At 25.4% G+C, this 23,129-nt stretch overlaps 1 protein-coding gene across 1 annotated transcript; it reads left to right on the top strand.

Annotated features, from left to right (window-relative positions):
• Positions 1-10,713: 10,713 nt before the first annotated feature.
• LOC126907740 (uncharacterized) lies at positions 10,714-13,772 on the top strand. Its single transcript, XM_050689310.1, has 2 exons — positions 10,714-11,611; positions 12,185-13,772. The coding sequence occupies exons 1-2, from the start codon at positions 10,764-10,766 to the stop codon at positions 13,026-13,028; spliced, it is 1,692 nt and encodes a 563-aa protein (XP_050545267.1). The 5' UTR covers positions 10,714-10,763; the 3' UTR covers positions 13,029-13,772.
• Positions 13,773-23,129: the final 9,357 nt, after the last annotated feature.

Raw genomic sequence — 23,129 nt, 5'->3', positions numbered from 1 at the left:
ACCGTGTCCATGTTTAAATGAATGCTAACAAAATTATTATTTATTAAGAGTCAATATACAATCCTAATATTTAATGTGTGCAAGACTTTAACATAACGAATAATTTTTTGTGAATTGTGACGCTACAGAATTTACAATATAATGTAAAATACCACTCCTAAAAATTTCACAGCATAAACTATAATAATATTTCAGATTGTATAATTAGTATATCACAATTAGTTAATTTAGTTTTAATAAATAAAAAAAAACAGCAATTTGTATCAAATAAATATTTTAGCTTCGATGCGAAGCTGGAAGTGTCGTAATATAATCGTCACTATTATTTATATGGGATAACACTAAAATACTCTGTTCATGTACTAGACAATGCTATCTTTTTAGTATTTATTAATATATTCTTTTTTCAATTCAAATAGTCACCACTTCTATCCATAGAAATGGTACATTTTAACTTGTTTCATTATACATTATATTCTTACAAAGACATGATCCTTTTCGAACAAAATCTTAAATAAACATTTAAGAGAAATAGTCAAAAAACTCACACTGTTTGGCTACATTGTAGTATATGCGGTTCGGTCATAAATCAATTAATAATTACTTTTAAAATCCTTCCTCACCAAAAGAAAACCTATATATTATTTTTGTTACCTTTGTTATTTTACTATTAATAGTTAAATGCATTGTATTAATCTTCGTCTTACTTGTGAAAAAAACATGTTAATGTTATATATGTAAATGTCAAAATAATGTATGTTCTATTCATCTGTATTGATCTCTGTGTTTCATGCTTATTCATCAATAAACAATTATACTAAAAATTCGACACTGACGATTTTTGGGGGTAAAATTATTATAAAAAGCTAGAGCAAACCCTTGCTCCTTGCTGTTCATTTCGTGCTCTGTATTGGGCTGTTTTTTTATCGTGCTCCGTATTAAGTTGTGCGAACGTCGTAATCGTCATTGTCGAAATTTTATGTGTTAATTTGTGAACTAAAAATCTGAACTTGTGTACTTTATTTATCATTTTCACCGATATCATCACTAAGGATAATTATAAGAACCAGAGAATTTGCCAGGTAAGATTTTTTTACATTGTTATTTTATGACCCTCGAATTACATCCCGAATCAAAAGTAACTCTCACTTCCATTTTCTAATAACAACTATTATTATTCTGACCCTTTCCTTTAATAAACAGGGTGTTCAGTAAATAAGGAAACGAATTTCTATTGTACTCATTGTTTGTAACAATTTAACTGTTTCCTAACTTACTGAACAGCCTGTATATTTTTATATTTTATATTATATTTTTGAGTTACGACAGAAGGTATTGGTTTTACTAAGATGTGTTTTTTTTTTTTTTTTTGTGTCTGTTACCACTTTTTCTCAGCTCTCACCGAACGGATTTCTTCCAACGATACGTCAAAAGATCACAAATCGTATCTAGTCGAAGATGTTACCCTCAAAAATTGAAAAAATTTCCCTCGTTTCCCGTAAATGGTAGAAACCTCCAAAAAAGTTACATATTTAAAAATCGCTAATTTTCAATTTTTTTTCTTTAAAATTGCCATAACTTTTTAAAAAATGAACAAATCAATATAATTTTTTATAGATGCTCGATGTCTTTACCTATCATTTGGTATATTTTTTTTTATAAATTTGACCCTTTACCTGCCCACAGGGGGGAATTTAAAATGACAACTTTTTCACTAAAAATTAATTTTTTCTACTTAACTTTTGAAAATGTTCCGGAAAGTCTGACATTTTTATATATATCTTAAATTAAAGCTAATGTAATGTACATTATTATGGAAAAAAAAAATTTCAGACTTTATTTTGTCTTCATGGTGAAAATGGCTACCGAATGCTATTTTTGTGTACATTTTTAATTTTATTATGCTATAACTTTATGAAAAATGTATGGATCAATTCAATATTTTCATGAGAAGTAGTATTTATATACATCTTTCATTCGACATACTTTTTTTTTAAATCGGACCTAATGATTTGCATCGAAGCGTTTTTTATGATAGTGATTTTAATCACTGTCAGATATCATTATACTTGACCCAACTGTGCCACGTCACCACTGTGCCGCGACCCCCCTGTGCTGCGTTTTTTTTTTTATTTAAACAATTTCTAATGAAATAGTTTTAACAGTTTTAATTACTTAGGAGACAATATATTTTCGTAGCTCTTTTAAGGCGACAATTGATTGGCACACACACATTAAATTATATTTTACGCAAATTTTTCCCAGGATATTTTATTTATCATTATTTATTTTTATAATTAAATCAACTGGATAACCTGTTTACTTTTTAAAAATATGTAAATATTTTTTATAGGATTTACAACTAAAACGATAATATAAAAAATAGTAGCATAATTAGGGAACGGATTGATATATAAATGTCGAAAAACGGCATTCCATTTATACTCACCAATATTTATTATTAATACTTAAATAACTAAAATGTATAAATATGCGAGTTAAAAATTACGCCTAGCAATGTCAGTAATGGTTATTGTTATTAATAACATAACTTTATTCGTTTTTGTAAGACATTGATATAATCGAAACATATATTTGAACATCGTTCATAATAAAAATTATATGCTTTTTATTTTTACAATAAAAGAATATGTAATTTTGTTAATATAGTTTTCCTTTTATGTTATATAATAGATTGGTCTGTAAAAACACGCTGTAAAAATGTATAGCAATACGATTATAAATGACTACTTGAAAATTACAATTTACTCTTTTTAAATTTAGATGAGAGGTGGTTAATTTCAAGTCTTTTAAGGTTAAAAATTATTACTAGAATTAGAAATTTGTATATTTATTGAAAAGCAGAAAATGAAGTTTTTAATTATGAAAGTTTGTAACTTTCATTTTATACTTGAAATCTACTAGTAGTATGATGTTAAATTAACCAATTGCAATAATAAATAATTTATTCAGTATTATTTTACAATCATATCATGTATTTTCCAATTCGTTACAAATGTAAATTTATTAGGCGAAGAATTGGATTTTAAGATATCTAATAAAGTAAAACAAAAATTATAAAATTCATTACGTCAAAATTTAAAGTGCTTCAATTAAAACAATTTTCGAGATTCTAAGTGATCTTTGTTTAATTGATAAAAGTTATAATAAAATATTAAAAAATTGATTATTGCATTAAAATCTTCAATTTTGATTATGTTAATTAGCGATTCAAATTAAAAAAAAAAAACAAATGTTTCATTATTATTCATTAGTGAGACTAATAGGGGTGTAGAATGAAACAACAGAGACAGTTTAACGACCGAGCAAAGAAGTAACCAATATTTAATTATAATTTAAATCTCTTTTATTTAAATAATTTTTAGAGGTAGGGGTCAAAAAATTCAATTAAACTCAATGCCAGAAATTATAGAGAAAACCATAACTAATATTTATCATTAGGTGACAATGCAGGAGGTGAGTAGTGCGAATGACGTTCAAGATAGAAAACACGAAACAGTCCTAAGTAGTACACAGCTGATCATTTCAAACACAAACAACTCATAATTATTATCTTATCATAATTATTAAGATGACAAACGTTGTCACGGCACGCATTCGGCTCAACTAAAATAATTACATAAATTATGTACTTTGTTCCATTACACGTATACTATAATAAATTACATTGATTCACATGTTACTACTAAATGATTATAATTAATATTTATAATTACGTAACTAAGAAAAATGTAGGCAGAATAAAATGAATAAATAGATTTTTTAATTAAATTTAATTGTTATTTATTGTCAAATCAAATGTTTGATAATAAAATTTAGTTTCATATAATTTTATTGCATTTTTTAATGATCTTTATAAAAAAATTCCCTATTTATATTTTTATAAATCACAATTTTTTCTCCATTAATGAAGTAGTTTTAAAACAAGTTAATCTGTCTTAATTCCACATAATTGATTAAAATCATATGTTAATTTTAGATTTCTCGAAATTCATTTTATGAAACAAAAGAAATAGAAATATTTTGTAGAAACTCGTGTACTACATTAAAGTTATAAAATTAAACTTAGATATTCGAACCACCTGTTACTATAATCGTTCACAGATATAAAAAACATTTCATATATGCATATATTTACTAAACATTTTTTGATAATTTTAATAATGCGTATTTCATATTATTTAGAATCTAAGTGAATATGCCAACTTATGCGTTAATATAAGTTACTATTTAAAATAATAATGTTGACACCTTTACGTTATGAAGGACGAGTCCAAAAATTAGTTTTTAGTTCATAAATCAAGAAATAAATTTTTTTTTTTTATCTAATATTATATTTATTTTGTGAGTAATCAAGTATTTCATGATAAATCGATTATTTTAAGGCTGTATAATTATATTATAATTAACCTATTTTTAAGATGATTTATAGATGGTTGTATAGACACTGTGCATTTGAAATAACGCTATTATTTTTATTTGAAATTTATTTATTTATTTAAACGAAAATAAGTAAAATTTATTAAAATAATAATACTCATCGATAAGATTAAAAAAAAAAAATATGAAAATTGTATTAGAAGTGATGCAGAAGTGGTTTGAAGATAAACTGGAAAAAAATACTACGGTCATGTTATGCCAGAAACCACAATATATACCCAAAGAAAAACCTCAATCAAAATTGAAAGAGAAATTTTATCAAGGGTTTATGATAATGTTTTATTAATACGAACAAAATAACTATTCTTATAAATAATTATTGTTCAAGACAAGAAAAAAAAATATCATATTGATAAATATATCATTGATTCAATAGTAATGATATATTTATCAAATTGAACAATGATTTTATTATATAGATCGAGGTTTTTCTCTGGGTGTAGGCACAGACTTTAAATAATAATGTGTAATATTATATTATCACTTATAATATTAGCATATAATATGTTGTTATTATTTGTCACATTTATGGAGATACAACATCACCAAAACAGAGTTCCCTTATTTAAAATACAAATTAACCAGCTAATTATGGGATAAAATCTATTTACTGCAGAGATTTTTAAGTAACGCCTATGTGAAGCTGTCCTATTATAATTAACCAATTAGTATAGAAAACCACAGCTTCCGAAATCACGTAATTTTAAAATACACAAAATCTGCAACACTCTACTCAAGATTCTCACCCTCTGACACCTAGACGTTTTTTTGAAAATTTTTGGACTTAAAATATTTTCAATTAAATTTTAAAGTGAATTTTGTTTTTGTGAATCTTTTAATTTAAGTTTATTTGTTCATTAAATAATAATATATATTTTTTATTTTTCTTATAATGGAAATAAATGTCAAGTAATATCTAAAAAAATTATTTTAGCTTCGATGCGAAGCTGAGAAGGTATTAATTTTACTATGATGTGTTTTTTTTTTTATTTTTTTTTGTGTCTGTGAACGCTCAATCTCAGCTCTCGCTGGACCGATTTTGATTAACAATACGTCAAAGGATCATAAATCGTATCTAGTCGAAGAAATTACCCTCAAAAATTGAAAAAATTTCCTCGTTCCCCGTGAACGGGATATATCTTCTAAAAAAATACAAATTTAAAAATCGCTAATTTTTTCAATTTTTTTTTACTTAAAATTACCATAACTTTTTTAAAAATAACCGAATTATTATATATTTTTTCTTATAAATACCTTAGGTATTTACCTATCATTTTATATATTTTTATGAACATTTGACCCTTTACCAGCTCACAGGAAGGGTTTCAAAATGGTAACTTTTTTTAAAAAAATTAACTTTTGAAAATGTTTCGGAAAAACTGACACTTTTATATATACCTTAAATTAAAGCCAATGTAATATTCTTTAATCTGAAAAAAAAAAAATTTGACTCTTGGATTGGTCTTTATGGTAAAAATGACTACCGTATTCAAAAATATGCTATTTTATGTTAAAATTCTGGGTTTTGTATTTTATTTTGTTTAAAATACCTGACAAGGGGAGTAGACTGATTTTCATAAATATTATATAAATCAAATTGATATAGCATAGAAAATTAAACTTATTTAATTTTTTTTGCATTTTGTAAGTCCAGAAAAATAGCTTTGAAATTTTAACTAGCTTAAATTGCCATTTTTTTCTGTAAAGTTAAGCGACGTACGGTTGTCGTGTCAGTAAAACTTGTGTCTAACGCGCTTGAGGTATAAGGTTCCAACCAGTGTACGAAATAGAATTTTTTGCAATTTTTTTCTTAATTCTTTTTAAGTTAAAATAAATTTTCAACTCCCTTGATTTTTATTTCATCATCTCATTTAAATTCAATAACTTCAATAATGATCAAGGATCCCATCACTGTAGTCGCCAATAGCGAGAAGAAATTTCTTATTCATATTAAAATTATTTTACTATATTTTAAGTTTTAGCTTCGATGCAAAGCTGAGAAGATATTTTTTTGTGACTATCATTTATTTTCTCTGCTCTAACTTGACCTACTTTTTTCAACGATACGTCAAATGACTACAATTCGTATCTAGTTGAAGATATTACCCTCAAAAATTTAAAAATATATCAATTAAACAGTTAGTTATTCCATGTTCTCCATACAGACAATTAAAATCATTCATTTTNATCACATGTTCTCCATAAAGACAATTAAAATCATTAATTTCTAATGTTTTCAAAATATTTATTGACGAATCAAGTTTGATATGATAGGTTTCAACTACAAAATTAAATCATTTTACTTTGTAATTTAATAATTTTTTTACTCTAATTTTGTGTGCTACTACTAGATTATAATATTCCAAATTTTATAGTAGGAAATGATTACTATTATTTCTATTTAAGTTATCTATTACGATAAAAATGCAAAAAAATATTGAACTACTCTAATAAATTTACTATAAATAGTAATTATAAAATTTCCTGACTGCCTATTAATCTTAACAATACAATTTTTTTAATTGTCATAAAATTATCTATTTAATGATGTCAATTTCAAACTTGCCAATTGAGCTAAAGTTTATGGTAATAANTTTTTTTATATATAAATATATTATTTTTTAATAATAAGTAATAATATTAAAATTTAGAAGTAATAGAAAAAGTCTAATTGCACATTTGAAAACATCGCGAAAAGTTGATTTAGAAAAGTATATTTTTGTTTCTGAGGAAAGTTCCTTGTAGTCCAGTGTATAAAACTTATAATTCTGTTATAAATAACAAACATTTTTTATTGAAAAGTATTACAATATTAAATTATTGAATATCAATTTCATACTAAATTTAATTACAATAATTATTATTTATTCATATACTATAATAATAAATCAAATAACTAATCGGGATAAAATTAATGGTATAAGAATTATTGTTGTTTTTGAAATAATCTATCAACCTTTTAAAATTAAACACTATCTACAGATTTGCATTGAAGCGTTTCTAATGATAGTGATTTTAATCACTGTCAGATATTATCTAAAATTGTACCAACTATGCCACGTCCATACTGTGACGCGACCTCACTGTGCTATCGTTTTTTTAAATTATTTTATTTTAATAATTCATACCCAATTTCAAATTTTTATTTGATAGTATAAAATTATTGTGAACTTTCCTACTTAATCAAGTCCCTAAGCTTAATGTCTTTGTTCTAAAGGATATCGCGTCAGCGGACTGCGCAAAGAAATTTACGAATATATTTTTTTGCGATTAATTTTTGTCTTGGTGATTATTGTGCCGTATCATTTCAAGGTGTCTGAGCCGGGACACCACTATACGAATTTATAAAATGTTTACATAGATATAAAAATTTTTGAATCTTGTTTTGGACAGGCCAGACGAAGGTTTAAGAAATATTGGTGTCGATGTCTTAATAAAATATATTAAATTATATATAAAACAATTTATTGAACAAAGATAAAACAATTAAACAAGGAAAAATTATAAAAATATATTTCAAATAAAAATATGGAGTGTTTAGAATCTTTTGGAAATAAAAATCAGTCATGGATTTTGTGTTTAATGAATCATTGTCATAAATAATTATTTTGACTAAATGAAGTGTAGTGTGAAACATATACGTAGTGCATTTAATACTAGAATCAACGTTGGATTACTGAGATACTGATACTTACCCATTCCACGATTTTATATCTTTCACAGATTTTCCACCTTTTACTATTATAACCCTTATAACTATTTTACGTATCTTCGTCTTATATTCAATACTTCTCCTTATATATCAAATGAAGCAATCCATAATAATCTTCAACTTCTTACCGTAAAACAATCTTTTATCCTCAAATAAAAAAAATTCTACAACCGACCCTAAAATAACCCAACTCCCCTCTTCCCAAAAAATTCCTGATAATCCTTCACATCGACTAAAAAGATCTTGGAGTAGAGATATACTTCAATTATAAAAGTAATTCTGTAATAATAGCTATTTATTTAATTTTAATAAGTTACTTAAGTTAGTTGGAGTCCCGCCACAGGACGGGCTCTCAACAAGTTGTTTCTTTTTTATTTTTTTAAATTACTTGTATATAATATTTTATTATGAGAATTTATTATATATTGTATACAATTATATCCTTTTCTACAATAAAAAAAAAAAAAGAAAAAATGTCTGAAAATACTCTATTACTCTTTAGTACCATCAATTCTGGAATACGGATCCGAAATTTGGAATTGAGTTACATCATATGTAATATAATACCACATAAAGTTTTATTTCCTTGTCTTGCAAATTTGCTGATCATTTAAATTTGAAAATTACTTACTAAAACAGTGAATTATTTATTTTAAATCTGCAAATATGTGCACATATTTTAAACAACTATAATACTTTTAAGAGAGATCATTGTTTATATATTCATATATTAATTCAATCATATGTATATTTGATATAATATTTAACATAATATTAATAAATTTCACAATATTTTCATCTGTTGTTATTGATATTGTGTTCTTTTGTTTAACCAAATAGATCCATACAATGAGCCTATTTTTTCTACTTGCGTTGTGCTCGTTATCATAATTATTATCCACAAATTATAATCTTCTAGAATCTAGAAGATTGTTTTATTTCAAAACCTATCTGACAATTGTAATAACTAATAAAAAGAGAGTGAAGAGGGAGTGAGTGATAGTGAAGTTAGATACCGATAGATAATATAAATAAATTAATAGAAGGGATCGTTAGATATGTGAAGTTAGAACGAAGGTATATTTAAGCGAAAGAAGAAAATATTAAATTATTAATTAAATTGTCTTTTATTAGTTATTACTATTAATTGTAGTTAGTGTGTTAGACTACTCTTACCTGATATATCTTGACTGCAAATCTTGTTCCACGGTGTAGAGAGGGGAAGAAAGCGAATCAGATTATTCGATGTTAAATAAATAGAAAGAAAAAAACAGTCTATTGTATAATCATATATTATAATTCAAACATGAATTTACATTAAATTGAACTATTAAATTATATCAAGAATAAAAACACCAAGTCACAAATTAAGACAGATAAAAGACCGCAAAGTAAAAAGGAAGTGACGTTGAGCACGTAAGTGTTGGGTTGGGTAAGTGTGAACACTTGAGGTGGAAAAATAGAAGTAGCTCTTCGACGGATTGTCAAAAGCTGATGAGACCCCAGAGGGCTCTTAGGTCTGTTATAATGAATCATGGTAATAAAAATTTTATGTGATAATATACGTTATTTAATTAAAAAGAAAGATGTCCTTTATAACGCGGTACGAGAATTGATTTGTGTAAACAAACAATGATAAGTAATACGTTGTATATTGCTAATCCTTACGTGCAGCTGTATGAACTCATTTATGGGTTTTAAGGCAAGGGCCATGCAAACAAAATTAAACCATTATACGCCTCAGCGGCGTCGACATGTCACTGGCCATCGCCAACGAGACGTCTGAATTCAACTAAGTATCAAAATAATATTACACAATGCTTAAAATTTTTGATTCAACAATTATTTTATTGAATTTTTTTTTATAATTATTACTTTCTTAGACTACATTTAAAGATAATTTGTTTATTATTACTACAGAATAATTTTATGTTTTCTTATCCATTGCATCACTAGTGCCTTTGGTTGGCTTATACATTATTATCATATTATTGTCATACCAATACTTTCATTGTTTAAATTATTGTTGTGTATCAATTACAAAATTAGGTAAATTTTATAATCGAAAGTACATTTTATTATGTGTCTTTTATTGTCTGTTACATATAACAGAAATTATTGATTTAGATACATCCAAGATCACAAATTATATGTCTTAAAATAATAATTATATTTAGAAAATTCTTAATGGAATTTTCTTAATTTTTTGATTTATCATTTTTTTATCAAATTTGAAACGCAATCTGTAGATTATAGAATATATGATATATATGATATAGAACATATACCAAGATATTTACAGACATTTTTGAAATTCTAAAGCGTATAGACACAATATCCAATAAATGTTTTTAAATAATTATTAAAAAAAAAATTAATTTACAAAAATTCTATTCTTAATGTTAAAATTGTATTATAATAAATAATATGAATATGTATACTAACTCTAAATAAATTAGTAATTTGTTAGCACACATTTAAACACAACCACAGTATTTTTAGGTATGAATATTACAATAAATAATGAACAAAATTGGCTATTGTAATTTATATTTTTTATACTGTAACTATTGCTTTTTAGATTTTTGACATGCATTTCAGATTAATAATTTTAATTTTGTCTTTAGTCCAATATAATATTAACTTTATAGATTGTATAATTTCACACACACCATATTTGAGTTACTTAATTAATGTAGTTGAACATATGTGCATTCAAAAAGGATGGCAGTCTATGGAAAATTTATATATAAATCTTGATTCAGATAAAAAATTTAGTGGTACAGATATAATGGCACAACAAGTTGACTGCGATAATTTGAAAAGTATTTTCTGTAATATTATTCATTTTTTAAACTACAGGTATAACGAAGTGCTTTTGATATTCGTGGAATTAATAAGTATTGTTATTGATATATGTGAAAACTTTTTAAATGCTAAATTATTGTACGATTTTTACAATTCTACAAAATTACTTGTTAACGAAGTAAAAAATTCATTAACAATGTTTGAGAATTTATATAACGCTATGACATTTATTAGTTACATAGACCTTAAATTTGTCATTTTAGAGTCACAAAGTAATTTGTTCACCATAGTTGATGACATTTATGAGATAAAAAATCACATGTATTTTAAAAAAATTCAAAATGAGTTTCTTTATGTTGATCTCGAAGTATTTCTCGAAACAAAAAAGTTCATTGATGATATATCTAAAATTGCAAAAAACTTTCTCCAGAATAATACATTTATTACAAATACTGTTGATAAAATTGATTTTAAATCTAAAATTGAATCAGAATATTGGGCAAACAACACAGATTACACAAATTTCATATTTTTTATTTATCATAAGATAAATTTATTTTACACTGAAACTATTAAAATTAATTACGAAGGTCTTGGATTTATTCAGTTGATAAATCCAACACATCAAAAGTAAGTATAACATATATTTTGAATCTTATATTTATGATTATTTTCTATTGGTCTTGTAATAAATCTGTTACACATCGAAATTATTTTGAAGTAGTTGAAAAAACATTATTTTTGATTCACAAATTTACATTTAAATTTGGTCTACATGTAAACGAAACTATAAATTCTTAACAACGTCATACGATAACATTTATGTTACAGCGTCTAAGTAGAAAAAATATAATAATGATAAAGAAAAAGGCGGCAATATGTTAAAATCCGTTACATTTATACAAACCTACTGTCTTATATTATGCGTGAGGTGGCTATCAATTAATGTCATACGCAGAAAACTTGATACTTTAGATTATTTATAAGGTACATATCAAAGTCAGTATTTCATAACGGGTTTGAATTTTTTTGCATACATTAAAATAGGAAATTTGTTTAGATAGAATTGAGTTTTGGACTACTGTGGAACTGACTAATCTTGAAATTTTTATGGGAATAGTTTCCTTAATAAATCACAATTTATAGAAACTTAATATCTTTTAAACTGAAATAATTTTAAAAATTAATATGATTTTTTTACAGGTTTAAACCTCCTATCGACAAAAGTATTAATCAAAAACTTGGAATCATGACACTCAATACTTTATTTAATGAGGGTAGTTGGAGTTCATTTAGTCACATAAAAATACAATATGGTGATTTAAAAATAAGTGCCGAAAGTGTGATAAGAGACCAAGTGACAGATCATAATATTTATCTTAAAAAACATTACTTTACACATTTGGTGAGGTGTAGATTTTACGAAGTGCTTTTAGTTTACAATACATCATTAACTGTTTTAAATGGATGGTGTAGAAGAGATAAAAAAAAAAAAAAAGATTATTTGAAATGTGTAACATGTCTTTTTGACGTAATTAATGGTACAGTGAAAATGTTCGATTATATGATGACAATTATAGAAAAAATAAAACTATCAACGATTTGGCCAAATGAAAAGTTATTTTCTAATTTAATTTCAACTCACAAATTAATATATAATTATGTAATTGATCTTAAAGCTAATAACGTAATTCGAGATTATTTTGTTAACAAACCCAAAGAAGATACTGAAAAAATAGCTAATGATTATATTATAAGTTTTCAAAATGTAAGATGTCATTTTATCAATGGGTTACGTAATTTAAAACGTCCTCAAATGAATCACTGTCATTCAGAAGCTGTAATGTTGACTAAAGAAAATCTGGAAATTGAATTTCTTAATTATGTACATACTGCTAACAAAGCAATGTCAAATGACACCCGTATCACTAGGTATGATCTAATTTTAAAATATTTATGTGAATTTTGTGAAAACTTTATTAAAACCGATTACGAAAATACAGGTTTTAATAAAATATATCAAAATTATTTTTGGCAATGGGCATAGTTCATTATTGTTTATCAAATTAAAATATAACATTTTTCTGATAAAAATACTTCTTTTATTATTAATGAGAATTATTATTGTACATGAGCAAGATATCTTCTATATAAATAAGCTTGTGTAAAACAATAATTGAACTTATTTTTCAACCTATCATAACCTATTATAAACAAATATGTTAATGAAATTTTATTTTTAGCATTTTATTATTATCTTTTTATGCACTTAATGTTAATTTCCTCAACAAAACAAAAAAAATATTGTTATTAAAAAAAGTTTAAATAGCTGGAGTTTATGACAAAAATCAACTGCTTTTTGTAAAACATTTATTTTCAATTAGGAGTTTTAAAAATTTATTTTTAATTACCACAAAATACAAATGTGTGCGAGTCGTCTGAAGTCGACCTCTGTCATTTGAATAATATATTTAATATAATGTATAATATATTTATATTATAATATATTTGTTATCAATATATATACATATATTTATATTTATTAGTTAATTTAAAAAAATTAAATTAAAAATGTTGAGTTCTTACTATGTTTCTTCTTTTTCCTCTCCTTAATCCCAACTACTTGGTGGACGAACATCCTTATCCTAAACTTCTACTTGATACTATCTCTCACATCATCTACGCTCACATCAGCCGTCCACATATCGCATTCAATAACATTTCAAAATCTCTTCTATTTTGAATTTACACTTTATTATACGAGTTATTTATGTAACGAATGGACTTAAAAGTATAATGTCATTATTGACCAAGGCATAAAATCAAAATTTTTTCAAATTCTTAATCAGAAAAATTAAGGATTATATCAAGATAGTAATAGTAGAAAAGTATTTTCATCTCGGATTTAATTTTATCTAATTAATACCGAAGAATCGTTTATACCAAAACCGTTCGAGTCAATTAAACTAGGTATTTAAAACAAATTAATATTAATTAAAATTTTAATTCAATGTTTTATAATTTTGTTTATGAATGTAGTTTTGAAATTTAAAACAACAGATGAAGTGCCTTAAACGCCATTACAATTAAATTTCTATAAATAATTAGAATAACATAATAATATGGTTCTATTTTTATTATTTATATTATAGTTTATTTTTATTATAATAGTTTATTATATTTATAATAGAAGGTATAAAATATATCAACTTATTTTAAATAATTTTTTTTAAATCTTTGATTGAAAAATGAATTGATCTCTAAGACATAATAATTCAACCAAATCTTTCAACTAATTGTAAAGAAAATGAAAAAAAAATCAAGATTTTTCGAGAAAAAAATGTTGAAATGAGAATTAATTATACTATTTGATTGAATTAATAATAATAAAAAAAATTCTTTGAATTGTAAAATTATATGACATGACAGAAAAATCCGCAGTAGCCGAACACGCTAAAAACAAAGGACATGACATCCAATTCGATAAAGTAAAAATATTAAACAAAGAAACTCATTTTAGCAAACGAATGTACAAAGAGGCAAAAAAAATTCGAAAATGTCCAGAGAATTTCAACAGATAAGACGGATGGATATAAGCAAAACTTGGTTACCCATCATACACCAAACAAAAAGAAAATCAACTAACAACACTGAAAACAGTTCAATACAAGAAAAAATTACTATCAACGTAATGGAAAACTGTCGGTGCAGAAAAGGAAGACCAAAATGCCAAGAATGTCAAAAACAACAACAATAATCAAAAACAATGTCGTCAACAAAAACATCAGCAAAAACAAGATACCGTAAACAACATGAGTCATAAACAGATATGATAAACAACCGATACGGTAAACAACTGTTATGATAAACAACCAACGTATAAAAACAGACTGATAACAAGATAAGCCGCCAGTATAGTTTCAGCCACCGAGCTGTAACTATCGCTCCGAAAATGGACTCTGCAATGAGTCCGAAACGTCAGCAATCAACTGCAAACATTGATAAATCCTCAAGCTTTTCAAATATTTTACGTGGGCGTTTTATGAAATGCGTAAGAGAGTGGTTCAATCTTGTGTAAGGGTATTATTTTATTATTCATCTTATCCACGGGGGAACACTGATTTGGTGATATATTTTATTAAATATAAGTATTAATTATTACATGTATTAAAATGTGATACTACATATACACTATAAAAACATTTTAAATATTAAAACCATAATGGAATAAAACTTGTTTTTTTTAGTCGTAAAAACGACATTTCTAACTCAACGGCCAGCCGTTGATAAGGCGTCTTAACAGCTGATGGCTCACGAGCACCATTACCTAACCACACCCATACCGCTAAACATTAACTATACAAATCTCGAGCTTAGCGATAACATGCACCCCCACTGAAAAGCCTTTAGAAGCCGTAGAGCTTTTCAAACTAAAACACATAAAATAACAAATTATAACAAATGAATTAATCTGAAGAACTATAAATCGTTAACATTTGAACATGTAAAAGTATAAATTGGTACTTAAACAACTAAAATTTATGTAATAATAAAATCATAACACCTTTTAGCTTATGAATGTGTTAAAGCTTTCATGGATTGTCTTGTTGCTTGAAGTGCTTGAGGATATATCCTTAAGCACTTCAAGCAACCTTTTAGCTTCTAGTAATAAATATTTAAAGAATGACATAGCTTATATAAATTTCTAAGTTCCTAAGATATGTGCTAGAATAGAAGAACTACTAAAACTCTCAAAAGAAAATATAACGTTTTTCTAATGGACGACAGGAATGCTGTTGTAGGTGAGAAAAAAGACTATAGAGAAGTAGGAAAATATAGATTACGCAAAGAAACGCAAGAGGGGGGACTGATTAATAGAATTTAGTTGAGGAAATAATTTCGTGATTGCGAATATATTGTTCGAAGAACACAAGAGAAGACGATATGCATTGAAAATGCCTGGCGATATAAGAAGATTTCAGACTATATATTAGTGAAAAATTGTTTTAGAAACCGAGTCAGATCTTGCAAAACTTATTCTGGAGCAGATGTCAGTGATAATCAACTAGTGGGTAAGAAAATTCGTGTTATGTTTAAAAAAATTGTTAAAGTTGAATAAAAACAAAGCATCTGAAATTTCAAAAATTTGAAAACCTTAGAGGTAGTAGAGGACCTAAAGAAGAATATGAATATAATATATAACAATAAAGATGAGTGGGAAGAGTCAATGAACAAATATGAATAAGCTTAAAAAGCACTGTAATAAACGCCGCTAAAACTTCTTTAAATATGAAAAGAAAAAAACCTCTGCTCTCACCTGACCTATTTCTTTCAAAGATATGCCAAAAGATCAAAAAAAGTTACAGTGCGGCAAACATAGCACAGTTGTCTCTCGCGTTGTCATAAAAGGAAAACAAAACTTTAAAACACCTCGCTCTACCAGAGTGTTATAAAATACTTTTTCCATAAGAAAGAGTATTTCATTGATATTTTCTTCCTCTCTCCATAAAATACACTGATAATCGCGACCGACAAATATTGGTATATAACATTTTTTTCATATTTGCCCAAATGATTTACATTTTCTTTGAATGGCAAATACACAATAAAACGTAATATCCCTAACTACCGTTTCTTCTAAAANACAATAAAACGTAATATCCCTAACTACCGTTTCTTCAAATATTTTTTTACACGCCTTTTTTCGACAGTGTACGCAACCATTAAATTTTTTAATACTCCACCATCTACTGAATTCTTTACAAAAACAACGCATAACGATTTACTAGCGATCTTAAAATGTCAGGTATGGCACCTGATAGAAAAAAATCAAACACAGTTTCTTAATAAATAGGTCTCTTACATGTAATTTTAAACTACAATCAATTAAATAAAAAAAAAATAGCTAGCTCCTATTAGTATGTCAACTGATTGCGCACATTGTAGAACCAAAGTAAATAAAAATAAATAATGTAATAAGACTTACAGTACCGCTGATTTTTTCGAACATTGGGTAGCTGCATCAAACCTAAAATTTACTTAAAACTAACAAATGAATTTATTACATTTATAATAACAAAACCCAGCACAGCGAGGACGTGGCACAGTATATTTTTAATTTGACAGTGTTTATTATAAAAAAAGCTTCGATGCAAATCTGTAGATGGTTTTTGGTAAATGTAAAAAATTAAAATAAAATACTAAAAATTACTAATTTGTGAATTTACTATAAAATTATAAAGTTTAAAAGTCTATAAGTAGAGTTAAAATTACTTCTCCATCATCAAATTTTTACCAGATATTTTAATTGTCTTAAGGTAAGCACTATGTAAATTTGAAAAAAATTCGTTGTTAAGTAAAATTAAAACTATATTAAAAATATTATTAATTTAAAAAAACTAAAAAATATTAAAAATATTAAACTCAAAAGCCACAAAAAAATTAATGAAAAGTCGGTGTTTAGCGTTGATAATGGTAACATTGTTTCCGAAATACGTATCCGCGACTTTTCATTAATTTTTTTNAGTATGTGTTTAGCGTTGATAATGGTAACATTGTTTCCGAAATACGTATCCGCGACTTTTCATTAATTTTTTTGTGGCTTTTGAGTTTAATATTTTTAATATTTTTTAGTTTTTTTAAATTAATAATATTTTTAATATAGTTTTAATTTTACTTAATTAACTAGCCACAAGTGATCAATTTTTATTATAAAATTCGTTGTGTTACTTTTATATAATGAGATAATAAAATTGGCTATTTTCAGCCAAACATGCGTGTTCAAGATAGTAAAACGATAAAAAAAAAATTATAAATATGATATGAGGTAAAAGAACATAACTAATAGTTCCTGCAATAAAAAAAAAAAATTAAAAAATTTTAGACCTGCGAATTTTGTTATTTAAATACTGTAAAATGTAAAATTTTTATTTTAAAAAATTTAAAATTCATAAAATTATCAATGAAATTAAAATACTATATAATATGAGTGAAACAGTGCTAGTTAATATCGTGAAAGCTTATTTGGATGTGATGTTATAGACTCTAGAACATAAGGTATTTTTTCATTTCAATAATAAAAACTGCGCTATCTATTAAAAAACAATAAAAAAATTGTTTGTTTTCAATGACCTTCAAGAAGTCAATGATAAAAATTTTAAATATTTCTGACCTAAGTTGCACACACATTATGTGATTTCTTATAGAATAACTATGTAAAAATTATGTACTTAACCTAATTTACACTGTGAGAGCAGGTGATCTGCGGAGATGTGTAGGGCAGCCACATGTATGGACGGCGTAGGTGCCAGTTTCTCTCATAGAGTACGACACGTAATTGGTTGCGCTCGAATAGACTGTATTATAAGGATTATAATAATAAATTATATTTTGTAGCTGATATTTAAAATATTAACTATTATTTGTAAAGAATATTACAATAATTAAGTATAAATTGAAAATTCTTTCATTTTTAATATTATTATTTATAAAAATAAATAGTTAAATAAACCGTTTCAAGCCTACTCTTAAAAATCATTTAGCTTGCGAACTCTACAAAAAGTTAAATACGATAATATATCAGAATTATATAATAATTTTAAGATATATTACACCTGAAAGAAAATATTTTGAAAATAAAAATAAAATTATTACGATGTTCAATATTTTACAATCAAATTATTTTAAATTTATTACATTAAATTACATAATTAAATGTATATTATACTAAATTTAATTGATTAAAAATGTTACGTTGATACTAACGATAAAAATTGATATAGTAGCATCTCTTTTATTATAATTAAATGACTTAAAATAATACCTCTTATTAGTATTTGGCACAAAATTTTCGTATACTTTCTATGTGAAACTTTTGTTTTTAAGTTTTATTTGTAAATGAGATAATTTGTTCATTACTGATTATCCCCTACTATAGCAACTATATAATTAATATATAGAATATAATTAATCTAGCCAGTAAAATATTATACAATTATTAATTATAATTCTTAAAATGATTTACTTTATATATCCATAGTAAAACAATTATAATTAGTCAAAACTTATATAAAATTTTATAATATCGTGAATTAAATGTAACTTGTCGAAAATCGTATTAATGCTATCAGTAGAATCATGAATATGTTAATATTACTACCTTTAATTAAAAAACAAGTTGCAATGTCATGGAATTTTAATTTCATTTAACACTTACACTAAAATTCTATTATGTTCATTTAAATAAATTGAATAGCGGCTTCTTACAACTTAATAGTTGCGACATAACTTGTGTCTTTCGAAGTTGAGTTGATATAGGGGCTGTGTACTGGTAGACAGATGTGTATTTAATAGTAGAAGGTCAAAATTCTCTTCAGAATTGAAACAAATTTATAAGATTGATATAAAGAGGGGTTAGAAAATATTTTCATTTGTAAGACCACACCTAGAAGAAAAAATTCTAAGAATATGCAACATTGCTGTTTAATTAATAAAAAGGAAACAACAAACCCAGCACAGTGGGGTCGTTGCACAGAGTAGACGTGGCATAGTTGGGTACAGTATAGAAGATATCTTACAGTGATTAAAATCACTATCATAAAAAAAGCTTCGATGCAAGCCCTGTAGATGTGTTTAATTTTAAGAAATTGGTGGATTATTCCAAAAACAAAATTAACTCCTATTACCTTTATTATTCCTAAATGAAGTTCTATGATTTATAAGTATAATATAAGAATAAATATCTATTATAGCAATTAAATACAGTATGAAATTGATATTTAATAATTCAGTAATATAATTTTTACGGAGAAGTTATAAAAAAATTATAAAGTATTTGTTCTTTCGCGCTGATTTCTAATTGGCAATTAGATTTTTTCCATCACCACTATTTTTTGTAAATATTACTAATTAATTAAAAACGAGTATTAACATAAAAAAATAACCAAAAAATATAGGGTAAAATGAAATTTAACTTCATAACAATGGACAAAATCATGAAAGACTAGGCACAGAATATTTCTGAATATTAGTATATTATAGAATAGTATATAATATTTTAGAATACTATAAGATATAACTATACGGAGTATAGTTCTGAATATTTCAATTATAGCATCTATTTAAATACCAAAAGTTACATAGAAATTAATACTAAGACTTCTATATAATGATATAAGTTGTAAACTTGCAAATTAAACTAAAATAGTGTTTAAAAGTTCAACAATTTTAAATTATAAACTTCCATATAAATCAAATTTAAAAGACCACTAAAATAAGTTTAACATGACATTTTGAATCGAAATTTTGTACGAATTATTTTTAACATTACAAATCAATAATAACTGGAAAAAAAATTATATTCCTATTAATTTGGAGATATTTAATTTAAAAGTTTATTTTAAGTCGTTTATTTTAATATTTAAAATTTTGTGATATTTGTGTGAATTTCTAAAATGAAAGGGTTTTTTCCCAATATTTGGTGATTACAAGTTCAACAAGATAAAACTCATGTTCTTTTGAAATATTGGTTATTAAAATACTGCATTATAATTGACGTAGACAATGTGTGTTAAACGATCTCTAAGTTAAAAGGACAATTTAAGCATATTAAAAGATGTTTTTCTTAGCTTTGTGGAGACAAAATAATTAAAATAAGTTCGTAGTATATCATATTATAGAGTAATAATTGAGGTTTCTATATAAAAAACATATTTTGTTTTTTTCATTTTTGAAAAAGTTATGGCAGTTTTAAGAATGTCGAAATTTATCGATTTTAAAAATCGTACTTTTTTGAGAATTTATCCTATTTATAGGGAACGAGGGAAATTTTTTCAACTTTTAAGTGCAATGTCTTCAATTAGATACGATTTGTGATCTTTTGGCTTAATTTAAAAGAAATCGGTCCGATGAGAGCTGAAAAAAGTGGTAACAGACACACAAAAAAAACACATCTTAGTAAAATTAATACCTTCTCAGGTTCGCTTCGAAGGTTAAATTTTAGATTTATAAAATCAAAAATATCTCAAATGATCTCTTCATTATTATACTTTTGGTTAAGTTAATCTAAAATTCTGCGTGTAGTTTATAAAAGTTGTTTATTTAATGCCTTTGAAAAAAATAAATTATTCCACATGAAAATGATAGATGGATTGTACAAAATATCATCATATTATTGTTCATTATTGATTAAATGCTTATAAAACCTTTATAATTACTTTATATTATACACTAATTCTTAACACTTAAAATGTGAATAATGATAGTTAAGATTATAACTAAAAACATACTATACCGACTTTTAAATGGACATTGAATAATTTTAATGATTAATAATATCATTATTACACAATGTTTGTAAGTAAAACAACGCGTTTATTCTTGAAACTTACTCAAATACATACAATAAATAAATTCAGTACGTGTGCACTGAAATAGTTACAAAAGTAAGTATATTACTAACTCGTAGCATGTTTTATGTTTCAATATTATCTTATTTGAATGAAATATAACATTTGTCTGGGTTTTATTTCATTAAATCCGACTACCGTTATTGATGATTTACAATTGTAATCGGTTGCTGCTGCGAATTTCATTAAGGTGTATGACGAACACTTTGCACGCACAATGCCATGTATATGAAAGGATTTACAAGTACATTTGCATTTTGCAAAGGGGACAAATATTAGTTATAACTTCCATTTATAATTATTCAGGATAAATAAAATTTTGGCTCATTACCATAAATAGGTAAAAAGTTCTAAGAAAAATAAATATTATAACAAACATAAGTTTTGACAACAATATTGACATGATAAAAAAAATAAAGATAGAAATGTGTTGTCAATACATCAATATAAATCATGTTATTTATTTTTATATAAGTCCTTATAATAAACAAAGGAAATATTGTTATTCAAATGTATTTTTTTAATGGGTATGTATATCAGGTGGGTTTGTAAATTAAGCCCTGTACGTATAGTTACACCAAATTACTAGTAGCTCAATTAGTAATAATGAAATTGAATTAATAGTAATCATTAAAAACGAGTATAACTGTTAATGAAATTTAAGAAAGCTTTAATGATAATTAATTCGCCCTGATACACAACCTCAAAATAATAGAATTGCTAGTAGAGATGGAAACGTTTTCCATCTACTAGCAATGTCTTTGTTGACTATTAGTAGATTTCCGAATATTAGTAGAGTTCGAATCTATTATTTTGCGATTAGCTTTTGTTTTCACTGCTGACAATTTTCTATATTGTATTGAACGCTTGGTCCAGTTTTTTTCCTTTTATATATAGTTCTACTTCATGATATCTATCTTTTTGCCGTTTCTCCCTTGCTTTTATTGCATTTATGTTTATTTTGTTTTTAATTTTTTCATATTCTTTGGCTATATTTACATTTATATATAAATTATGTATATATATATATATATTTTTATAATTTTACGTTAATGTACGTATGCTTAGATGGATAAATGGAGTGACTAGAGAAGATAGGATAAAGAACGAGCATATAAGAGGAAGTATAGGTGTATCGTCAATCGTGGATAATATGAGAGAAAATAGACTTTAAAATAGATGGTTGGTCATGTTATGAGGAGAGAAGAATCGGAAGCTGTAAGAACAGTTATAGAAATGAATGCTGAAGGAAGAAGAGGTAGAGGAAGATGAAAAAAGAGATGTAGGGATGCTATAGAATGTGATATGAGGACAGCTGATGTGAGCGTAGATGATGTGGGAGATCGTGTCAAGTGGAAGTTTAGGATAAGGGTGACCGACCCCAAGTAGTTGGGATTAAGGCGAGGAAGAAGAAGAATATACGTAAATATACAAGTACCAGTTTATTATATAAAAACAGCTAATTTTTAAATTAGTCGTAATTTTGGTGGTAAAAATTAGTTAATTTACCTTTATTTGTTTTATTGTTTTACAAAGAACTTATTTTTTAGTATACATTGCTATTTGAAACTGTTTAGAAGATAACGAACCATATAGACTATTATACAGATTATTATTGAGAATTTTCCTCAAAACTGGGTTCTTAACAGATTCGGAAAATGGAAAATAGAGTTACACTAGAACTTACGAAACTTGTTATTTATTTCCATAGAGTTTGAAAAGATTACAGTGTTAATGGTGAG

The sequence above is a fragment of the Daktulosphaira vitifoliae genome, unplaced genomic scaffold (genome assembly GCF_025091365.1).
Source record: "Daktulosphaira vitifoliae isolate Bord-2020 unplaced genomic scaffold, ASM2509136v1 Scaffold_5, whole genome shotgun sequence".
NCBI lineage: Eukaryota > Metazoa > Arthropoda > Insecta > Hemiptera > Phylloxeridae > Daktulosphaira > Daktulosphaira vitifoliae.
Note: the sequence above shows the minus strand (reverse complement) of the source record. Positions and strands in the feature narration are given on the sequence as shown.

What these genes read in the sequence shown, in the direction of transcription:
- LOC126907740 (XM_050689310.1), top strand. Translation starts at nt 10,764, where the DNA reads ATGCATTTCAGATTAATAATTTTAATTTTGTCTTTAGTCCAATATAAT. An exon ending in ATAAATCCAACACATCAAAA is followed by an intron (nt 11,612 to 12,184) that starts GTAAGTATAACA and finishes ATTTTTTTACAG; the next exon opens with GTTTAAACCTCCTATCGACA.